The 21,018-nt window shown below is 37.4% G+C and overlaps 2 protein-coding genes and 1 long non-coding RNA gene across 4 annotated transcripts in view; 2 read left to right on the plus strand and 1 right to left on the minus strand.

The window, feature by feature from the left end:
- The first annotated feature begins 2,003 nt into the window (after positions 1-2,003).
- On the plus strand, positions 2,004-2,951 carry LOC146489251 (uncharacterized). Its single transcript, XM_085111306.1, has one exon. It carries the CDS (start codon positions 2,070-2,072, stop codon positions 2,745-2,747), a length of 678 nt encoding a protein of 225 aa, XP_084967432.1. The 5' UTR covers positions 2,004-2,069; the 3' UTR covers positions 2,748-2,951.
- A 1,581-nt stretch (positions 2,952-4,532) lies between these two features.
- Positions 4,533-12,261, plus strand: LOC146489252 (transmembrane protease serine 6-like). Of its 2 annotated transcripts, none has more exons than XM_085107473.1 (5): positions 4,533-4,740; positions 5,772-5,871; positions 6,709-6,891; positions 8,654-8,839; positions 11,622-12,261. In XM_085107473.1, the coding sequence occupies exons 2-5, from the start codon at positions 5,784-5,786 to the stop codon at positions 12,068-12,070; spliced, it is 906 nt and encodes a 301-aa protein (XP_084963599.1). In that variant the 5' UTR covers positions 4,533-4,740; positions 5,772-5,783; the 3' UTR covers positions 12,071-12,261. The 2 variants fall into 2 exon arrangements, with proteins under 2 accessions (XP_084963599.1, XP_084963592.1); XM_085107466.1 differs by having other exon boundaries at positions 4,543-4,740; positions 6,706-6,891.
- Positions 12,262-20,600: 8,339 nt separating this feature from the next.
- LOC146489253 (uncharacterized) overlaps positions 20,601-21,018 on the minus strand; it is a 2,337-nt gene continuing 1,919 nt past the window's right edge. The window contains exon 2 of the long non-coding RNA XR_014865016.1: positions 20,601-21,018. This exon is cut by the window's right edge and continues 568 nt beyond it. This is a non-coding gene — a long non-coding RNA (uncharacterized LOC146489253).

The following is a 21,018-nucleotide window of genomic DNA, read 5'->3' on the forward strand; positions in this document are numbered from 1 at the left end:
CGAGGCTCTATTTTACCATATTTCCTCTATCAGATAACTTCCCAAATTACCGTATAGACTTGTTTTGTGTTTTGTAATTATAAATTCAGTGGGTTTTTCGTTAATGCAAGACCTTGTAACCTTTAATTTGTTTTGCCGTGCACCGGTAGGCACTGAACTTCGATCATGATCTCTCAACGAACTTTACAATGAAATGTATTGTCCGTTAAATTGATTCCCAAGGCCTAATGTGCCAGTTCGAAAAAAGAAAGTGAAGGTGGAAAGGTATTAAATTTGTGCACGAAATAGCCTTGAATACAGTCTAAAAATGCTTCTTTTGGGCTTTAGAGACCAAAAGATGAGTTGATACTAAGGATTAACCAAACATAATTTCTGACCATCAACAAAATAAGTTTTTTCTTTTTCCGTCTTGTGCGTTCGAATACTATAACAAGAAAAACCTAAAAGGAGCAAAAAAAAAAAAACAAAAACAAAAACAAAAACAGTGCAACACGCGAAGAAGATGCTCGCTAATATTGGAGGATAATTTGACTCACCTTGGGAGCTTGGGGTGACTGTAGTTATGTTTTCACACGTGTCTGTTATTGTCAGGATTAAGACAGCAACGAACAGATAGCTACGTCCAGCATTTTTGAACACCATGATGAGTGGATACATTTGGTGACAGTTAGCAGACCTTGTCAGATGAATCGTCACTCTACAAGATTCAGTGTTAAATGACGTAAAGCCTTCCCGTGCAACATGTTAAAACAACGTACATGATGATTTTCACAAGAACATTTGACACACGTTTGACGTCACTCCAATACGAGTTAAAGTGGTTTTATAAATATAGCTACCTTTCGGACACACAAATTTTTGTTCAGTTGATAAATTTGTTGGAATGTCCTTCACTTTGATTCTCCCCTTTGGGAGTTTTCGTTGTCCGAGCTACATTGATTAGTTTTTGTCAGAAATATAGTGTGATCTTGTTTTGTCAACTCTCCGTTACGCTTCTTGACTTCATACCGTAAGTTGCTTATGATAACGCAATGACACAGAGACCTGACTTCCGGTTAATTTTGAGGGAGGAGAGGTGAGGCTGAAATTTCGTTTGAAGTCATTGCTTAAAATGGTGCACGTGGCAATGATCGAAGTGTAAAGCTGGTGACACACGGTTCAACATTTGATGATCAACAAATGTTGAACAGTCTGTCACACAGTGTTGAATGTTGAAATAGGCCGTTCAACATGTTTTAACGTTGTTGAACGTAGTTCAACAAAATATAGATGAGTTCTATTCCATTCACAAAGTTGCCACTTGTTGAACGGTGCTAACCAATCGTTGAAGCTGGTCACATATGGTTCCACAAATGATGCACGGTGTTGAACCAGCTTAAGTAGCAAGTTAAAATTCATTAGTTTACACTGAAGATTTTGGCCAATGTAACTTATCGTGAAATAATTTGTATTACATCCTATCGTTTCCCAGTCATTACAAATTAGATTAAAAGTCTATGTACAAGGTCTTCATGAATATTGTCTGCAACTAACAAACGCAGTAGTTTAAAGAAAGGAGAAAAGCTCCTTGCATTCTTGGGCTCCCCAAGGTAGAGGGCGAAGATTGCTATGAAACGGTTCTTAATCTTTGTGTGAAAGGTATGAGGATTGTGTGCAGAGATGAGTTGGACCGTGTGCATCGTGTGGGAAAGCCCAGAGAGCGCAGGGAAGATGGCGTAGGGTCGTCGAGTTGGCGTGCCATGATTGTCAAGCAAAGGAGGCATACGAATCAACAAGTTTTTCGAAATTGATTTAACTATAAAAGTTAACGTTAAAAGAGAACGACGTTTCGACCGTCCGACGGTCATTCTCAAGTTCAAAATGAGAAGTAAAATATGTGCTCATATACAATTGTGAAAAAACTAATGAGATACTGACTTAAAAAGCTCTAAGATATTCACATCTAAACAATATCAAAAATAATAGCGTGAATGATAAATACAAAGGAACGCTAAAAACGATTAGACACAAAGGTCTACAGGAAACCAACCGATACTGGGCTTTTACTGCACTACCAAAGCCATGTTGACATGAAATACAAACATTCTCTGCTGAAAACAATGTTAAACCGGGCGTTCAAACTCTCTTCGAATTGGCATTTTTTCCATCAGGAATGTGAACGTCTTAAAGGGATTTTTTCTCGCTTGCATTATCCTGAAACCGTCGTAGAGAACACCATCACACATTTTATTGAAACGAAAGTTACTGAGAATGCATGTCCTGAACAACGGGTATCCGACGAACGAGCTCTCATCAGAATCGTCCTACCTTTCAAAGACCAGAAATCGGCGAACGCGGTAAGACACCAACTTAATGATCTCAGCCGAAAGATCGATGCTGATGTCCATCCTGTCTACACAAGTCAGAAGATTAAGAGCAAAATCAAACCAAAGGAACATAAACCTCCCATTGTGAATCAACAAAACGTTGTTTATTATTTCAAATGTGGTCTGTGCGATGCAGACTATGTTGGCTTCACGAGTCGACACTTGCATCAACGTGTGGAGGAACACAAACGATCTGCAATTGGCAATCATGTAAAGGACGAGCATGGACAGGATCCAGAGACCATTAAAAGCAACTTCAGAATCCTGAGAAAGTGTCAGAGCAAACTCGACTGCTTGATCTTCGAGATGTTGTTTATTCGCGACCTAAAGCCGAAACTGAACAAACAATGCGACTCGATCCGCGCGAAGTTATTTGTTTGATTATTTCACTTTTAAATACCTTTTAAATACCTTTTATCGTTTTTAGCGTTCCTTTGTATTTATCATTCACGCTATTATTTTTGATATTGTTTAGATGTGAATATCTTAGAGCTTTTTAAGTCAGTATCTCATTAGTTTTTTCACAATTGTATATAAGCACATATTTTACTTCTCATTTTGAACTTGAAAATGACCGTCGGACGGTCGAAACGTCGTTCTCTTTTAACGTTAACTTTTATAGTTAAATCAAAGGAGGCATAGCATCAAAATTAAATTTATGTCTCCCGTAAGAGTCTCTAAGGCACAAAGATCTTCTTTATTGAGGACCTCACCAAGTTCAACCACGATTTACTGTTGCATGGCAAGGATCATTGTTCTGAAGGAGTGGCCGTTTATTCGGTTGATGAAACAGTAACGGTGCTCTGTTTTTTAATAAAGTATTTCGTATTAAGAATAAGGATGATTTGCTCAAATATGGTCTATTAAATTCTGATCCTGGTCATGATGACGTTGTAAACGACCAGTAAACGATGAGTAGTCATATCGCCTTAGTTTTTTTTTATTTAGTTATTTTATTTATTTATTTATTTATTTTTATTTTTTTTGGTTTGTGGGAAGCAGAGGTTTAGGCCCATTTACTTTGTTTCCTTCGATGGGGGTTAGTTCTGAAATCTATCGAGCGGCTATTGGAGTTTTTGGATTTTTTCTTTGTATCTCAAGTTGTAGTGGTTTTGCATTTTCTATGTTATCCTCTGTAGTTTTATTTCTGTTAATTTCAAGTTTAAGTATGTTACTATTGATTTTTGGCTCTGTTCATCCAAACCCGGGTCCTTTTAATTTGAACCTTTCTGTAGCTTACCTTAAAGCCAGAAGTCTTAATGTTGATGGTAAATTTCGCGAAATTTCAGTTTTAGCCAGCTTGCATGAGTTTGATTTGTTTGCATTTCTGGAAACTTGGCTCACCTCTAGCATATTTAATGGTCTATTTTGTTACGGGTTATAGTTCTCACTTGAGAAAGGACAGGAGTGGTAAACGTGGGGGTGGAGTCGCTCTTTATGAAAAGGCGTGTCGACCTAGAGCCATCCAATCAGCTAGGGGTTTTATGGGCGCTATGTAATGTAAAGAATTTTACCGTTCTTTGTGGGGTCTGCTATCGTCCGCCTAATCAGTCCGCTGATGATGATCAGGTTTTCTTTGATTCTTTGCAGTGTTGTTTGGATAAAATCTTTTCATGCGGTCAAAAGTTTTCTGCTATTGTTCTTTTAGGCGACTGCAAAGCACATTACAATTTTTCTAATTCGTGTCTTCTTAGAACTGACATTGGTGTCAAACTTTTCAACTTTTTAGAATGCCCACCCAGCCCTAGTTTTGCGAGGTTTTGCGAGTCACATATTTTTTTTTTTAATTTTTTTGAAGTGTCGATGTATTTAGCCTAGGTAGACTAATTGGGGACACTGATAAAATATCGTACTAGTAAAAGTTAGATATTTACAAGAAAGTGATTAAAGTTAACAAATATGGGAGATCCTGTGTAGCTTTCTAGTTTCAACATAGACACAATACCAGAGTATAATGTAATAGAGTTTAATGGACGACATTAAAAAAGCAGCCCTAAAAGCAATATGTAATGTGCGGTAATAGAAGCAAAGGAAAGAAGCGTTTTACAACAATGGAAAAGTTAGACAATTTTACTGAAAAAAAAAACTTTTCTTGTAAAACAGTTCACTGTTAAAATATTTTGAATTAAAAACAAAGCGAGTTTTGCACAAAATTTTCCATGAGTGTTTTTCGCTAATTGTTCGACAGCTTGCTTTCCACATGACCACCTTGAAGCATAACTGATCTCACTTATGGAAATGAGGCATATATTTGAACACACAACAGACGTATTTACTGGCGGTGAGGTTGATATATTTTAAAGCTACATTTAGAACTCCCCAATAACTTACGGCTGAAAGGCACAAGAAGGGTTCTGACGGAGGGAGTTTTGAGGTAACAAAATGACTATTCTATAGTTTTCTTTGTATCTGCAAACATAATTTGTTTGCAATTCAAGCCAGACGTCTGCTGTTACAGCCTCAGCTTTTTCCACTTTTTGTATAGGCTAACGACATTCAGGCTTAAAAAATTCTAAAAAACTATAAAAATTTGCGAACGTTTTAGGGAAACGCATTATTTACATTGAATTGCAGTTAAGCAGATACGACGAACGAAGCCTAGTTTTTAAGCGTGTTGTGTAACACTCCGTTTCTTTTCACCGTTTAACTAGCATCTAGAAAGTTAGAAAATTTAATACAAGGTTGAAGATTTGGGCGCTATATTGGACACCTTTCAATCAGCTCAAAGAGTATGGAAAAGAAGATAAAGAGAAGGTTTTATTTTCCAGCCGTCATATTCGTAAAACTTGTAATAATCCGAACTCTATTAGCCGTGAATCAGCTTCCTCTACCAACGATCTTTACTTGGCAGTGAGTAACACGCAAATTATAAATATTTACACTCCCAGTCTTAAATCTATTTTTTTCGTCGATTAAATCTTTTTTTTATTTATCTCATGGATTAAAGCATCTTCAAAAACACACGAAGCTTTCAAAAAACAAAACAAAACAAGATATAATAATGTCATGCCGCAAAATTTAAAATTTATTTTTTCGCCTGTCGCATCAACGATATGCAAAACATTGAAACAAAGGAAATTAGAAAGTCCATCTGCCGCGCACAGACTCGGAAACAAATTATCTTCTCGTGCCTTTTCCGTTCTCCTCTCTTTTACGCACCAGAAACGTTAAATGTTAGAAGGGAGATAAAGCGAGACTAAAAGAACTGAAAAACAGAGTTCCTTTCTTTGTACATACACAAAAAGCCATTCAATCGAGCTGAGTTGGCTGACGCGTTAAGGTTGAGGAGGCTTTTAATGAAAAGGCAGAAATAAATTCAATACATCACGTTAACCGTGCTTCGAATAACTTTAACAGAAAAACGTGTGTTATTTGATAGACTTTCTGCGTTATTACTTTACTTAGGTTTGTTGCAGAATGCTGCTGGTCAGATGTTTACAAGGTGTAGTCATCTTAGCGTCGTTGTTTGGTCATTGTATTCCATACAGCAGGAAAAGGGTCTTGGGTAAGCCACTACTTCATTTATTCCAGCAGAGTATTTATTAATGGCAACTGCTCGTACCGGTTAAGATAGAATATAAATGATCGGCATAATACAAAATTTGTAGAGCCGTCTGGCAGATAAAAGAAATTGATTGCAAGGGTATAAGGTTGTTTTTCAGTTTTTTATGGTCAGAAGAAATACTATTTTACTTCTGTATTACGCTAAGCTAAACAAAATATAGCCGCACAGACACATAAATTGTAAATACAATATTTACTAAAGAATGATCAGTTTAGAATTTACGCTTCACTGACTTCGACAAAAAAAAATATTCCCCATGTATTTCAATTATGATCTACGTAGGGGAAATCCCACAACTGAAAATATTTAATTGTAAGCCTCTTTAGTATGCGATAGAAACGAGCATAGCTTGTTTCCAGTAAGGATTGAATCCTAAACAAAAAACGTGTGGAAACAAATGTGACAGAAGATAAAGATCCTTAATATGTTCCTTTAGCTTATGTCACTGTGTCACTATGGCTTCATGATCCACGGTTTGCAAAAAGCTTGGAGTAAACCATCTGCCTCATCTCTTGCTTATTAAACCTTCGCGAGGTGTATTTTGATTATCAAAACTGAGTTTGTCGGATAAGGTATTGAGAAATTGGGTCGATCAGATCGGATCAGGCAGCACATTTTCATAACATACCTTTTTAATGAAACTAGAACCTTGAATAGTTCTAGCTGAGCAGAAACAACGAAGCAAAGAACAACGAACGAAGAAAGCTAATAAACCTAATTAATGTATCAAAAAATTTATTCTCAAGATTGCTGGCTTTCGATCTTTCTTTTCAGAAGAGCCCGAGTGTGGGGCAAGGTTCCTGCAAGACGACATAGAAACTAAACGAATCGTCGGAGGGCATGTCAGTGCTCCTGGGGCGTGGCCCTGGCAGGTAGCTCTTCTCTTCAAAGATAAACAAACGTGTGGAGGCTCGCTTATTTCCCCAGAGTGGGTTGTCTCAGCCTCGCATTGTTTCGTAGGTAAGAATCAAACATTTCTTACTCTCATCGTACCCACCACTCTCTATAATACAATAACGTAATCACAACAGAAAAATGTAAAATAGGATGCGGCTTTGCAACGCTATCTCAAACCAAATTCTCCTAAGCATACAATACAAATTCTGTCACGCAAACCCAGTGACCATGGTTTCAGACTCAAGTGGATGGAACAACACATCTCTAAGCTGATGCCATTACAAAGAAGTAACATAAAATAAACCGCGTCTATGTTGAAGCCAAAATTAATGCATACAACATGTAGACAGGATTGCCATTATCCACGATTTTTAAGTCGGTGTCCTGCGTTCCGAAGTATTTTTTCTGGCTGGTGTCCTCAATAAGCTGCCTTCAGCCGAGTGATCCAACGTAGCGCTCAGGAAAATCCTTCAGAACGCGGGGAACGACAGCAGAAAATTCCCACTTATCTCAAGATGCCATGGTTGCAATGCAGCTACCCGATCTGGTGTCACTTTAAAAGGTCAGCCAAACAAGAGCGGACAGAAAACAGTGTAACGATGCTTTTCAACGATGTGCAGATGACTGTTTAATAGTTTCTTTAAAGTTTGATTGGCTTAAGAATGCGACATTAGTTCATTTGCTTTTGTTTACACAACTGTAAGAGGTGCACTACTATCCATCTAAAATAATTTTGTTCAGAAAGTTCAGTTTCAGTAGATGTTTGTTTGTTTTCTAAGTTTGTTTTTAGTCGCTATACGGATGGGGTGTGGTCCTTCTCAGAACCACAATCAGACGATCACACTTTACCGACTTATTATATGACCACTGGGTTCAAACCATTTACAGTATAGGAAAAAATGGAGTTTCTGCTTGCCTCATTCTATTTCTCGTGTTGCAGACCAAGGGCTCTCGACGAGAGTTATAACCCCAGTAACAAATACAGTTTTGCAAATGATCTACCCGAATGATAACTCTGACTAATTGGTTCCTTTGTTTAACTTTGTTTAACGCAGGCTTTGCTGTTGAAAAATACAGAACAGCTAGTGATGGCGAAAGCACGATACCCACAACCAAATCCAAGCTGACTAGCTTACTCGAGTTTACTAGACTGTGATTAGATTACGACAGTTAAGACCTGAAAAATTTGAAGCCCTTTATCCGATAACCGCTGTCCGATTTTGTACCACGTGAAATGTTCCATCCAATGATAGCGCGCTAAATTTAATTAATGGGTTATAACTTTGTTTAAACGGCCCCTGATGCAGTAGCCGAAACTGTAATTGGTATATCACTCCTGTTTCAAGCCAAGTGTAGATCACTATGGAAAACTACCTTTAATATTATAGGAAATTAACGCGATTTTTTCGATAAGCATCTTGCTTTATTTACTGCGATTTTCATTAATCTGCAAAATCGTACTTTATATTTCTGAATGCCAAACTGCGTTTTGGCTTCCGTCAATAAAACCTCCCAAGACAAGTGCACGGATGTTTCTAAGTTTTTTTTAAAACCGAAAATTTGGTTTTGAAGCCTAACTAGACCCTATGAATTCTAAAGATAGTGACTCTGAAGAGCCAATAGAGGAGTCATGAACCAATAAGGTTTTGTAATGAAATAAAGGTGCTTTAAAATAACAATGTTGTAAAATAGCGTGCATTAAATTTACATCGACATTGATTAAGATACATTAAATTAACGCGAATTTTGCAAGATCGCGTCAATAAAGTGCATTGTTAATTTCCTATAATAAGGTGCCTTTCAGCCCAGATTTCACTGGTTTCAGGTTCTTCACTGTCCAAGGATCCCAAAGATTGGATTGTGACCCTAGGAGAGCATCACCTGAAAAACGAGGACTGGTTTGAACAAAGCAGACGAGTGAAGGCCATTTATTTGCACCCAAAATATGAGGAATCCAAGAATATAGTTACCGAGAACCAAATAAAAGAAATTCCACCAGATTATGATGTTGGTAAGACAATCAACAATGACGTGATATCATTTAAATATCATTTATTAACAATCAGTTGTTCCCATTCCCTTTACCTAACCAACAACCGGGAGATATATGATTTTAAAGAAACCTTCCTCAAAAAATGATGATACAATACGATTCAACGATAGTCTGTACTCAGTCAATTCTGGTGCGTCTGGGCCCAGGGCACAGTTGTTCGAAAGCCGATTAACGCTTATCCGCGATAAAAAGCAGGCGCGGATCCAGGGGAGGTGAAATGGGTGAATTTTCACCCCCCCTTTTTCTGAGCCCCCCTCTTTCTTTTTTTTTTTTTTTTTCTTATCCCTCAAATATTGAAATAATATTTGATTTCTCTGATTTCTCTGATTGAGGTGGAGAATGTGCTTAAGCGATGACTGGTTCTACCAATCAATTTATTCATTTTGAGCCTGCTAAAGCTAGTAGAGCACGGTAAAGTAGAATGAAAATGTATTATATATATTATTTATTAAACTATTTTCAGAGTTTAAAGCACGTTTAAATGGGGTTGACAGACGTGCATGGCTCCCGCTGTGTGCCCATTGTGTTGATAAAAGCCTTTATAGTTTTGCTTTAACAAGCATGTCTTTAAGCGATTTCCCTTTTCTTTAAGAGATCAAGGGAGGTTCCTTGTATATCTCTCTTAGTAGCGGCTGGTTTTGTACTAAATGCCATTTGTCCATTAGAATATTTTTCAAACATGGTAGTGATGGTTGAAATTGTGTCACGAAGGGTAGAATTTTCTTGTGCGCTTTCTGTTTTTGTGTAAGAGCGTTCTTCCTTTCTGCGAAGTTAACTTCGGATAGGATTTTGTCCACCAGGTTACTAGGATAACCTATCGATACCAGGCGTGTTTTAAAGTTTTTAATGTTTTCCCCAAACACTACTATAGAAGAGTTTGTCCTCAGAAGTCTAAGAGCTTCTCCTTTAACGAAGCCTTTTTTTACGCCTGCTGGGCAACTATTGTAGTTTGTGTACTGAAATGTTTCAGTAGGTTTGTAATGTGTGCGCACGTCGAGAATCGATTCTTTCTCGAATTTCTCTCCCTTATAGACTGCTGTATCCAATTGTTTCTAATTGTGAGACTTCAGAGGTAAACTTTATGGTAAGCTGTATGGTAGGGTGGTACGAATTTGCTTGCTCAATGAAATGTTCTATTTCTTCTTTGTTTGTATCCCACAAGCAAAATACATCGTCAACGAATCTTTTCCACGTTATTGGTTTGTTAATGCTCTGCCTTAAGATCTCCTTTTCTATAGATGCCATAAAGATGTTGGCAAAAGCTACCGCCATTTTAGTGCCCATGGCGGTTCCGTGTGTTTGGAGATAGTCTTTCCTGTTAAATTGGAGGGAGTTCTCCTTTAGTATAAGGCTGAGCATTTCTCTGAGGAAATTTGTAGCTATAGGAAGGTTATTGGCATGAAAGTTCTCGTATGCGTTGCATACTATAGTGATTCCTTTCTCCTGTGGGATATTCGTGTAAAGGCTAGTGACATCCATTGAGACTAGAAAAGCGTTTCTAGGCACCCTAGTGCTTTCAATAAACCTTATGAAATGTGTCGTATCTTTAAGATACGAGTCCTGTATTTGTGCTACTGGCTGAAGTAGTTTGTCTACGAATGATGATAGGCGTTCTGTTGGGCCATCACACCCAGATATGATAGGTCTTTCGACTAATGTCGGTTTGTGAATTTTTGTGAGGGTATAAAACACTGGGATTCGAGGCGGATTTGGTGTTAGGTTAAACCATTTAACCGTCATTTCGTCTATGCACCCTGCTTAGAGAAGGGCATTAGTGAGGTGTTTAACTCTCTGGGATGTGTCTCTAACCATTGGTTCGTCTAGTGGCTGATAGTTATTTCTATCATCCAATTGTTTCTGTCCCTCATTTATTTTGTTTTCTCTGTTCATAACGACGGTTGTTGTGCCTGTATCTGCTTTTTTGAGAATAATTTCTTTGTTGTTAATAAGCTCCTTGAGAGCTCGTGGCTGCACAGACCTCAAACACCTCAACCAGGCTTTGGTTCTATTACATTATTACAAAAATTCACCCCCCATTTCAAAATCCTGGATCCGCGCCTGAAAAGTTAATCGAGGTTTTCATATCGCTCCTTAAAAATGTTTTTTAAGAGCTAGTTTAAAGCTAATAGTAAAAAAACATTCTTAATCAAAACTTAGGGGCAAAAATCTTCTGCAAGAATTTTTATCGATTAGTAGTTCCACTCAAAGTTCAAGTTCACCCAGGATTAGCTTAATCGGGCTTTCAACAACTGGAACCAGGTGTTTACTGAAGCTAATCTTGGTTTAACGTAAACTTTGATTCGACTTTAATCGCTAATTCTACAAAAAGATTTTTGTCCCTCATTTTTGAGGTAGATTTACTTTTTTGTAATTAGCTTGAAATAAGCCGTTAAAAACATTTTTAATGATGACAGAATTCATTTCAGCTCTACTCAGTAATTTTTGTCAAGATCGATGCTTATCGCAAGAATCAGATTAGCCTGACGAGATTAGCAAAATGGCCAATTAGGCAACTAGCGAGACAGGATGAGATTTTATGGCCTGTATATTGTTTGAAAAATGATACGCCTTACTCTGCAGTTCCTTTTGTCCGTACATACCTTCTTAATCTTTTCATTATTTCAAAATTGGCCATTTGTAAAGTCTATCTATTTGAAATATTTCTAAAAACAAAGATCTCACAATTCCATCAGAAAATGGGTCATATGATCTCGACTTTAAAATTACTTTCCCTCTGCAGCTCTTTTACGCTTAAACACTCCCGCCATTTTGGACAACTTTGTGTCCCCAATCTGCCTGCTCCCACGTGGTGTTCACTTTCCAGCTGGAAAGGAGTGTTTTGTCACTGGCTGGGGCCACACGCAGTGGAAAGGACCTAAGCCTGACATTCTAAGAGAAGCTAAAGTAAAACTTGTACATGAAGACAAGTGCAACCAAGAAGAGTCCTACGGAGGTGCCATTCACAACAGGGCACTGTGTGCTGGTTTCGAAGAGGGTGGAGTTGACGCGTGCCAGTACGACAGTGGTGGGCCACTGGCCTGTGAGCACGACGGGCTGTGGTATCTGACTGGTGTAGTGTCCTGGGGCCATAACTGTGGGCATCCTCATAAGTATGGGGTGTATGCTGACATGCAGGGTATGACGGAATGGGTCAAGGAGATTCTCAATGAACATGCCACTAAGAAATAGACAATAAACAACTTTGCTTTATGATATTCAAAGTAGCAAAGACTAAAATTAAAAGATAAAAAACTACCATTAGTACTGTGAAGAAGTATCGAGCTTATATCGTTTGCTAACATTGTAACGAAAAACTGACATGTTACGTGCACTAGAATAAAAAAAACTGTGTGAAATAAAAAAAAATATGAGCCAAAAAACTGTTGCAGATTGGACTTTATTATTGTTAGTATTGGCAATTTCTGAACAAGATAGGTCCATAGGCTGGAGGGGGGCTAGTTCGGATGAACCCCGTTAAAGTCGCCACGAGGGATTAGCAAACATCGGTCTATCAAAGAATTTCTGCTATTTGGGAAATATTGGCTTCCGTAAATGCGTACTTTTGCGTCTTTTTAGCAAAAAGTTACAAATTTCCTGAAACCTTTCGCGAATATCGCGAATACCCATATTCCTATTTATTTATGTATTATTATTATTAATTTTTTTTTTGGGGGGGGGGAGGGGGGTTTCTGACAGGAACGAAAGGCATAGCTATGATATGCTATATAAGAGTCCTAAAGGTGATGAGGTCACAAAAACTATAATTTATGAAATTATGGGGTTTGTTAGTATATTTGGAAAGAGCATGATGAAAAATGCCTACTTGCCAAAAATCAGCATCTTATTGCAATTTGGGGGCTAGATATTAGCTCTGTTATGCCCTGGTGACTCCGTACAAATCTTTCTAATTTTGTGTCAGTTCCAATGTTTCATCATGCTCTTTCCGAATATACTAACAAATCCCATAATTTCAAAAATTCAAATATTTGTGACGTCACACTTCAGGACTTTTTAGCTGCCATAAGGATTTTAATATGTTTTCCCTTTTTAATATTTCATTTTAGTTTCTTTTCCTTTTTTCTATTTTTTTTTTCTGATTTTTTGGACTGAGCGCACATGTCGGAGACTACTTGCAGTTGTGTCATGAGGAATACCAATGACATTGACTATCTAAACGCATCACTTTCTGACGTAGACATTGTTGCTCAACGATCGCTATCTCGGTTGTAGGAACGACATAAAAGACATTTAGATCCGACTACGACTACGAGTACGAAGTCTCTCAAATTGTATCTTCTGCGCATGCCTGTAAGGCTACAAAGTCACGCCACAAAACTTGGCGGGAAAAAGTTTGTAGCCATCGTCCGGTTTACTACGAGTATTTGCAAAAATTTCGCAGTGGTGAAAACGAACTCTCAAAAAAGAAAGGTAAGTTCAAATTTCTAGAGTAGAGTAGAGTAGAGAAGAGTAGAGTAGAGTAGAGTAGACTAAATGTCAGTAGAGTAGAGTAGAGTAGAGTAGAGTACAGTAGAGTAGAGTAGACTAAATGTCAGTAGAGTAGAGTAGAGTAGAGTAGAGTAGAGTAGAGTACAGTAGAGTAGAGTAGAGTGGAGTAGAGTAGTAGTAGTAATTGCTTTATTTGCATGACCACAAGATTTACAGTATTGCAAAAGCTTATATAATCTAATTACTAACAAAACAGTGTAAAGTATCATAACAATATATAATTAATTCTAAGTTACATCATCAATATCCAATAATAGCCTGTCACGTATAATCATACATGAAGAAATAAACTTCATAACCAGTTTGTTTACATTATAGTCTTTAGAGTTCATCAGTAGTTTCACAATGTCTGATGTCGATTTCGTTTGAATATCAGGTATCATTTTACTTACGTCTTCATAGAATGTCTGCCTCTGTAAAGAGTAGCAACTACATTGAAACAAGAAATGAGTTTCATTTTCCACTTGATTTGATTGACACAACTGACATAATCTTAACTCTCTAGGAAGATGATCTTTCTGATATCTACCAGCTTCAATTCTGAGTTTGTGGTTACTTAATTTAAACTTAACTAGGTTTCGTCTGTCAGGAAAATTTCTTAAATGAGTTAAATAATTAGACGAAGAGTATTCATTCTTGAAAACCTTATAGAACTCTAACTTTTTTGAGTGTTCAAGGTTGTGTTGCCAGAAACGTAGATACTTGTTTTTCATATTAGTTTCAATTTGACTTATTGTCTCATTGCTAAAATTTTCAGGATTTAGATCAGATGAATAGTATTTTTCTAACATGCCCATAAAATTGGAGTAAAAACCGGAATTATTAATGGAGTGTAAATGTTTTGACATCAGAAAAGATTGCTTAACGATAGAGTCATTCTCCTTATTGTTTAAGTAAACAAAGTATTTCATAATTTTGTGGTTTATTGCAATAAGTAATGGATATCGCCCTAACTCAGCCCTACATGCTAGGTTAGAGGCTTTGTTGTTTACCTCCAAATAGCGTTTGCAAAACTTTAAATGTACTTTTTCTAATGGGGAATTATCCCATGTTTTGAACTCCTGCTTCGTGTACATACCCCAAACCTCACTGTTATAGCTTAGGATCGAGAATATCATCGTGTCGAAGATCTGAGATGCTGTGTTGGGATTTAGTTTACTGAGGAGTGTGTGTTTTTGGATGTTAGAGAAGGCGTGCATGGCCTGTTCTTTTAAGTGATCTAACGCAAGAGTGAAATTTCCTGTTGGGGTTAAACGAGTTCCTAAATAAGTGTATTCCTGAACAATTTCAACAGGTTCGGTGTCTATTTTAAAATTAATGTCAACGGATTTCTTTGAGCGTTTCTGAAAGATCATTACTTTCGTCTTCTTAGGATTGATTTTTAGCATCCATGATTTGCAGTAAGAAGATAGCGTATTTAAACAGTTTTGCAATCCTGTTTTGGATCTCGACAGAATGATTAAATCATCAGCATACAGAAGTGAGTTTATTTTCGTTCCATTTGGGAGGACAAATGGATCAGAAAGCGCATTTTGAAATGAATGTGGCAGATTGTTAATATAAAAGTTGAATAACAGAGGACTTAGAATACACCCTTGACGGACACCCCTGGAGTACGAGAAAGATCGTGTTTTGTTGTCTCCAATTCTTATAGAACAGGAAGAATTACAATAAAGAGTTTTAATTAGATTGTAAAATTGTCCTCCAATGCCAGCACCGAGTAGCTTATAAAATAAACCAACGTGCCAGACGGAGTCAAAAGCGTAGAGTAGAGTAGAGTAGAGTAGACTAAATGTCAGTAGAATAGAGTAGAGTAGAGTAGAGTAGAGTAGAGTAGAGTAGAGTAGAGTAGAGTAGAGTAGAGTAGAGTAGAGTAGAGTAGAGTAGACTAAATGTCAGTAGGGTAGAGTAGAGTAGAGTAGACTAAATGTCAGTAGAGTAGAGTAGAGTAGACTAAATGTCAGTAGAGTAGAGTAGAGTAGAGTAGAGTAGAGTAGAGTAGAGTAGAGTAGAGTAGAGTAGAGTAGGGAACAGTAGAGTAGAGTAGAGTAGACTAAATGTCAGTAGAGTAGAGTAGAGTAGAGTAGAGTAGAGTAGAGTAGAGTAGAGTAGAGTAGAGTAGAGTAGAGTAGAGTACAGTAGAGTAGAGTAGACTAAATGTCAGTAGAGTAGAGTAGAGTACAGTAGAGTAGAGTAGAGTAGAGTAGAGTAGAGTAGAGTAGAGTAGACTAAATGTCAGTAGAGTAGAGTAGAGTAGAGTAGACTAAATGTCAGTAGAGTAGAGTAGAGTAGAGTAGAGTAGAGTAGAGTAGAGTAGAGTAGAGTACAGTAGAGTAGAGTAGAGTAGAGTAGAGTAGAGTAGAGTAGAGTAGAGTAGAGTAGAGTAGAGTAGACTAAATGTCAGTAGAGTAGAGTAGAGTAGAGTAGAGTAGAGTAGAGTAGAGTAGAGTAGAATAGAGTAGAGTAGAGTAGAGTAGAGCAGAGTAGAGCAGAGCAGAGTAGAGCAGAGCAGAGCAGAGCAGAGCAGAGCAGAGCAGAGCAGAGCAGAGCAGAGCAGAGCAGAGTAGAGTAGAGTAGACTAAATGTCAGTAGAGTGGAGTGGAGTAGAGTAGAGTAGAGTAGAGTAGAGTAGAGTAGAGTAGAGTAGAGTAGAGTAGAGTAGAGTAGAGTAGAGTAGAGTAGGGTAGAGTAAAATAAAACTTTATTGAATCTCCCAGTCAGGGAGATGTCATGTCATCCGAGAAGAAAGAAACGTTTGTGTGGAAGGAAATCCACGAGAAAAGGCTTATCACAGAAGTCATAAGCGTAGAGCCACATCAGTTCAAACAAGGAACAAAGGAGCGTGATGCAGCCTAGACGGCGATGGCCGAACGACTTAACGAAATGAACACGGCATTCAAAGTGAATCAGAAGTCAGTTCGAGAAAATTTTGAAAAGATGATGGAGTATGAGAAGAAAGAAAAAGAGGAGAAAGGAGCCAGTGAAGTTTCCGTACAATACAGTGACATTCACAGATCTCTAGAAGATATTAAAAGTCGTATAGCCGTATCGTGTCGGCAAACCACCCAGCAACTGCATAACACTTTTGCGCCCTCGACCTATCATTGCAAGATTTGCAATAAGAGAAGATAGGGATACTGTTTTCTCAGTCAAAAACTTGCTGAAGTCCTCAGCAAGACACAAAGTAGTGTGCATTACGCAAGACTTCGCTCGTGCAATACAGAAAGACAGAAAATCCCTCATTCAAGCCATCGCAAAGGTAATTAATAGAAAACTCTTTATTGACAGCAGTGTATATGACATTTCCAACATTCCGCCCGAGTTTCAAGTAGCGTTCTACCTAAGTCAGGGCATCCAAGAATGTTATCAACCACTTCAGCAAAGCAGAGCCGATGAGTTGGCTTTGTCTCAGCTCCCAATTCTAAGTTAAGTAATCATCAATGCGTATATGTTTATATACTCTATGTTTAATTGCTGTTTCTTTTTATTTCAGTTGTCATGTGTCTTCAACAAACTTACAGTCGACAATGTCCTTTGCTCAAAACACGCAGAGACTACGCAGCCTTCCTTTTCTCGCACGCTTCAACTTATGCCCAGAAGCGATAATCTTAAATTGTTATTTGCTTCAATCTGTTACGAGTTAAATTTATTCGGCAAGGAGATATTTATTAACTTTTCGCTCCGCATGGCTTGTACTTCTTAGAGTTCCCACTCGTTCACCCGCAGACAAAATAAATAACGCCAATGCTTTTGACCTGAAGTGCCTGAAATGTTGGAGGCTTAAATAAATCCATCAAACGCCGCACCGTTTTTCGATGGTTACACAAACAAAAACTCCATGCCATTTTTTTACAAGAATCATACTGCTCCAAAGAGGTCGCTGCCACCTTGAAAAACGAATGGGGAGGCAAAGCTTTTTTCAGGCATGGCACTTATCATAGCAAAGGCGTGATAACGCTAATTAATCCCACCAAAGATTTTAAGGTTGAAAAGTTGGTCTCAGATAGACAGGGAAGTTTATTATCTTAAAGTGTCACTCGATGAAAAAATCTTTGTTCTTGCCAACATTTACGCACCTGACAATGCCATGCAACAAGCTGCTTTCTTCAAGAAATTAAGCAAACAACTCGAGGAATTTGCGCAAGAGACAATCGTTGTTGAAGGCGACTTTAATTGTGCTCTCACCTCGAAAGACAAAAAGGGCGGAATCTCTATCTCAAAAACATCGCCTGTTATCAAAGAAATCGAAACGCTCTGTCATTTGTATAGCCTAAGTGATATACGGCGAAACTTAAATCCAGATAAACAATGCTTCACCTGGAGAACTAAATCATTTAAAATTCAATGCCGTTTAGACTACTTCTTAGTTTCCCAAGAGTTAACACCTTCAGCAAAGAAATGCGATACACCCGAATCTGACCACTCCGCTGTGTCGATCCATCTTCAGTTCAACAACTTAAACAAAAAGAAAGGTCCTGGATTTCGGAAGTTTAACATATCCTTACTTAAAGACGAAGCTTACGTAACAGCTCTCAAGATAAACATTCAAATCTTTAAGAAGAAGTACGAAGAAATTCATGATTTAGGTTTAAAATGGGATCTTATCAAAATGGAGATAAGGGGCTTCACCCTCCAGTACTCTAAAAGAAAAGAAAAAAATATCGAGATGAAGAAAAATCACTACCAAAAAAAGTAAACGATCTTCAGGCAAAAGCCGAACGTAACCCTCGTGACGTTAACACCAGATTAGAACTTGAAGTCGCTAGATCACGCTTGAGAAAAATCATGGCGTCCAAAACAAAGGGCTTTATTCTAAGAAGTAAAGCACGATGGTACGAACAAGGAGAACGTAACACCAAGTATTTTTACGTTTAAGACAGCACCAAATTCAAACAATATCAAGACTAAAACTCGATGAGAACTCTTATACAGAAGACCAGTTCGAAATCCTACCAAATCCAATACTACCACCTTTGAAAATTCTCCTTTTTTCAACCCAGAAAATATAAGCCCGCTAGACGAGGTTGAAAAGGAATCTTGTGAAGGTTTACTAAATGAAGAAGAATGTGCAAACGCACTCAAAGATTTAAGCAACAACAAAACACCGGGCTCTGATGGTCTACCATCTGAGTTCTCAGTATCGTTACTGTTGGCCTGATATTAGCCATGATTTGCTAGCTAGCTATAACTATGCTTTTCAGCACGGTACTTTATCCATAAGCCAAAGACGACAAATAATCTCGCTCATTCCGAAAAAGTCCAAAGATAAAACGATTCTTGAAAACCTAAGGCCTATCTCACTTTTAAATGCAGATTACAAGATTCTTGTTGTTGCTAAGGCCTGGTTTAAACATCGCATTTTACATGCGCCAAACCTAATTGCCGAATTAAGTGCATGTAAAATGCCACTTTTAAATCAATTTAATTCGGCAGATTTGTATTAAATGCGAGTTCAGTCGAATATGCGACTGAAGTTCGACAGTTGATTTAAGCGCCGCATTAAACATGTGCCGAATCTAATTAATAAATTATGCCTGTATAAGATGCTCTGTTTTTGAAGAAAACGAGGAAACACCGGGTTGGAAGGCAGGACGAAGTGTAGCTTGTTTTCGGCAGAAGATGGAGCGAAGTCAATGAACGAGAATTTGATCAGGAAAGTGAAAAGAATATCAATGTCTCATCTCGCTCAAGTTCAAGTTGTGGTGGTAAATCATTGCAAAGCACGGCAAAGAATCCACGATTGGCTTTGCAAACGGGATCGAGACGTTTACGTGGCTTTTTCTTTTTTACTGTTTAATTTTGTTTATTTTATTATGGAATATTAATTATAGAAGCGTTAATTTTTCATGCACAATTCAGTGAATTTTATAGAAGGGTAAGAAGGTGTTTTTCGTTATTCATAAATGTTGTGTCTGGGGAATATGAAAAATTCTATTCTTCCTGAATTTCTGTCAAGGAAGTTGATATTTGAGAGTGGCTTTCCGCAAATATCGACCAAGTGGTGGCACAAGTCAAAAAATTCGATTTCGTCCATATTTTGCTCATAGGTACTCCCTAGTAAGAAACAAACTGAGCTGTAGTTAGTTTTTCAAAATACCGCTTCCTTTCGAGTAAATATGCGAAAAACAATTTTGTCTCAGTTGAGCTCAAAGTCCGCTTTCGGCGGGATGGAATTTTCCTTGAGCTCGCGTATCAATCCGCAGACTGTTGCTAACCTTCAAATGACATTTATTGCTTTATTAGGCCTTCCTCTTCTGTTTCACGGCAAAACATTTAAAACCTAAGTTACTTTTACGTCCGAAAAAGGTTTAGAAGAACATGCTCAGATAAATGCAAATTTTGAGCGACCACATTTTAGCACTTAAACATTGCCATGTATTATAATAGGGAAGAATTGACTTGAAGAAAGTTTTTGAATCTTAAGGGGCTTTTGCACTTTGTGCACAAGGCCCTCAAATTTGGAATGACAAAACTTAGAGATTACTTCCAATCAAATTGTGAATTCATGTCCTTTTGAACTCTCGTATACACGGCTTAGCTTAATTTAATATTTTGTTATTTATTTAATTTTTTTTCATTTAAGTTATTATTATTATTATTATTATTATTATTATTATTATTATTATTATTATTATTATTATTACCACTATTATTAACATTAATATTTATTTATTTATTTATTTATTTATTTGTAAACTGTAAAGTAATTGCACCATTTTGACCAAATTATCTCCTGTATGAATTATGCCATATAAGCCCCCGGCTTCGGCATCTCAATATCGATTTATTAGTTATTACCATGCACTCTCTTGTACTATTATTATGAATAAAGAGCATTATATATTATATTGTCTCAGTTGTTCAATAATTATTGTTTTCAAACAGGAGAAAAAAAAAGAGAAAAGTCCAAATCCTCTGCGGCCATGCCAAAGGTACAGTGTAAATTCAGTTCAATTTCTCTACCCCAGCCAAATTCAATTCCCTTCTTCCCAGGCATGGTACATGGTCAAATCCCATGTGGGGGGGGGGGGGGGGAACAAGGCATTTATTTTTTGTTCAAATTTGACTTGCTCTCCAACTCATGACAAGGTTCCACCTGTATTTAGAAGCATAGAGCTTACTTGATAACAAATGACACGTCATGAGCTTTAAACATGAAAATGAAAACATTTAGGGGTGGTCATTTGGACCTTTTGAGAAGCACACTCAAAGGTTCATGGCATGGCTCAATTTCATTTTGACCTTTACTTGAGGTACAGATTTGTTGACTTACAAAATAATAGCTCTTTATGTCATATCTTTTTGACTCAATAGCCATAAAGGTTAGCAACCATAACTGTAATTGAATATGGATATTTGAAAGATACATTTCAATATCAGGTGAAAGATTAAGTAAAAGAATGACCCTCAGTTATTTTTTGGGATTTCTTTTCACAACTGCTTAAGGACGGTGCCTACTAATAGCGAAGTATTTTTGCACGGTTTATCACTATGCGGGAAAAGCAGATCTTGGTAGGGGGTATTGAAATCCTAAAAGGAAATTGGGGGTAACCACGCATTTTTTAGAGATAACTAGTCTAAGCAACAATTATTCTAAAAAGCAGCAAAATACAAAGCAATGTATGGTTTTT

This window comes from Pavona decussata, unplaced genomic scaffold (genome assembly GCF_977016875.1).
Source record: "Pavona decussata unplaced genomic scaffold, jaPavDecu1.1 SCAFFOLD_6, whole genome shotgun sequence".
Lineage (NCBI taxonomy): Eukaryota > Metazoa > Cnidaria > Anthozoa > Scleractinia > Agariciidae > Pavona > Pavona decussata.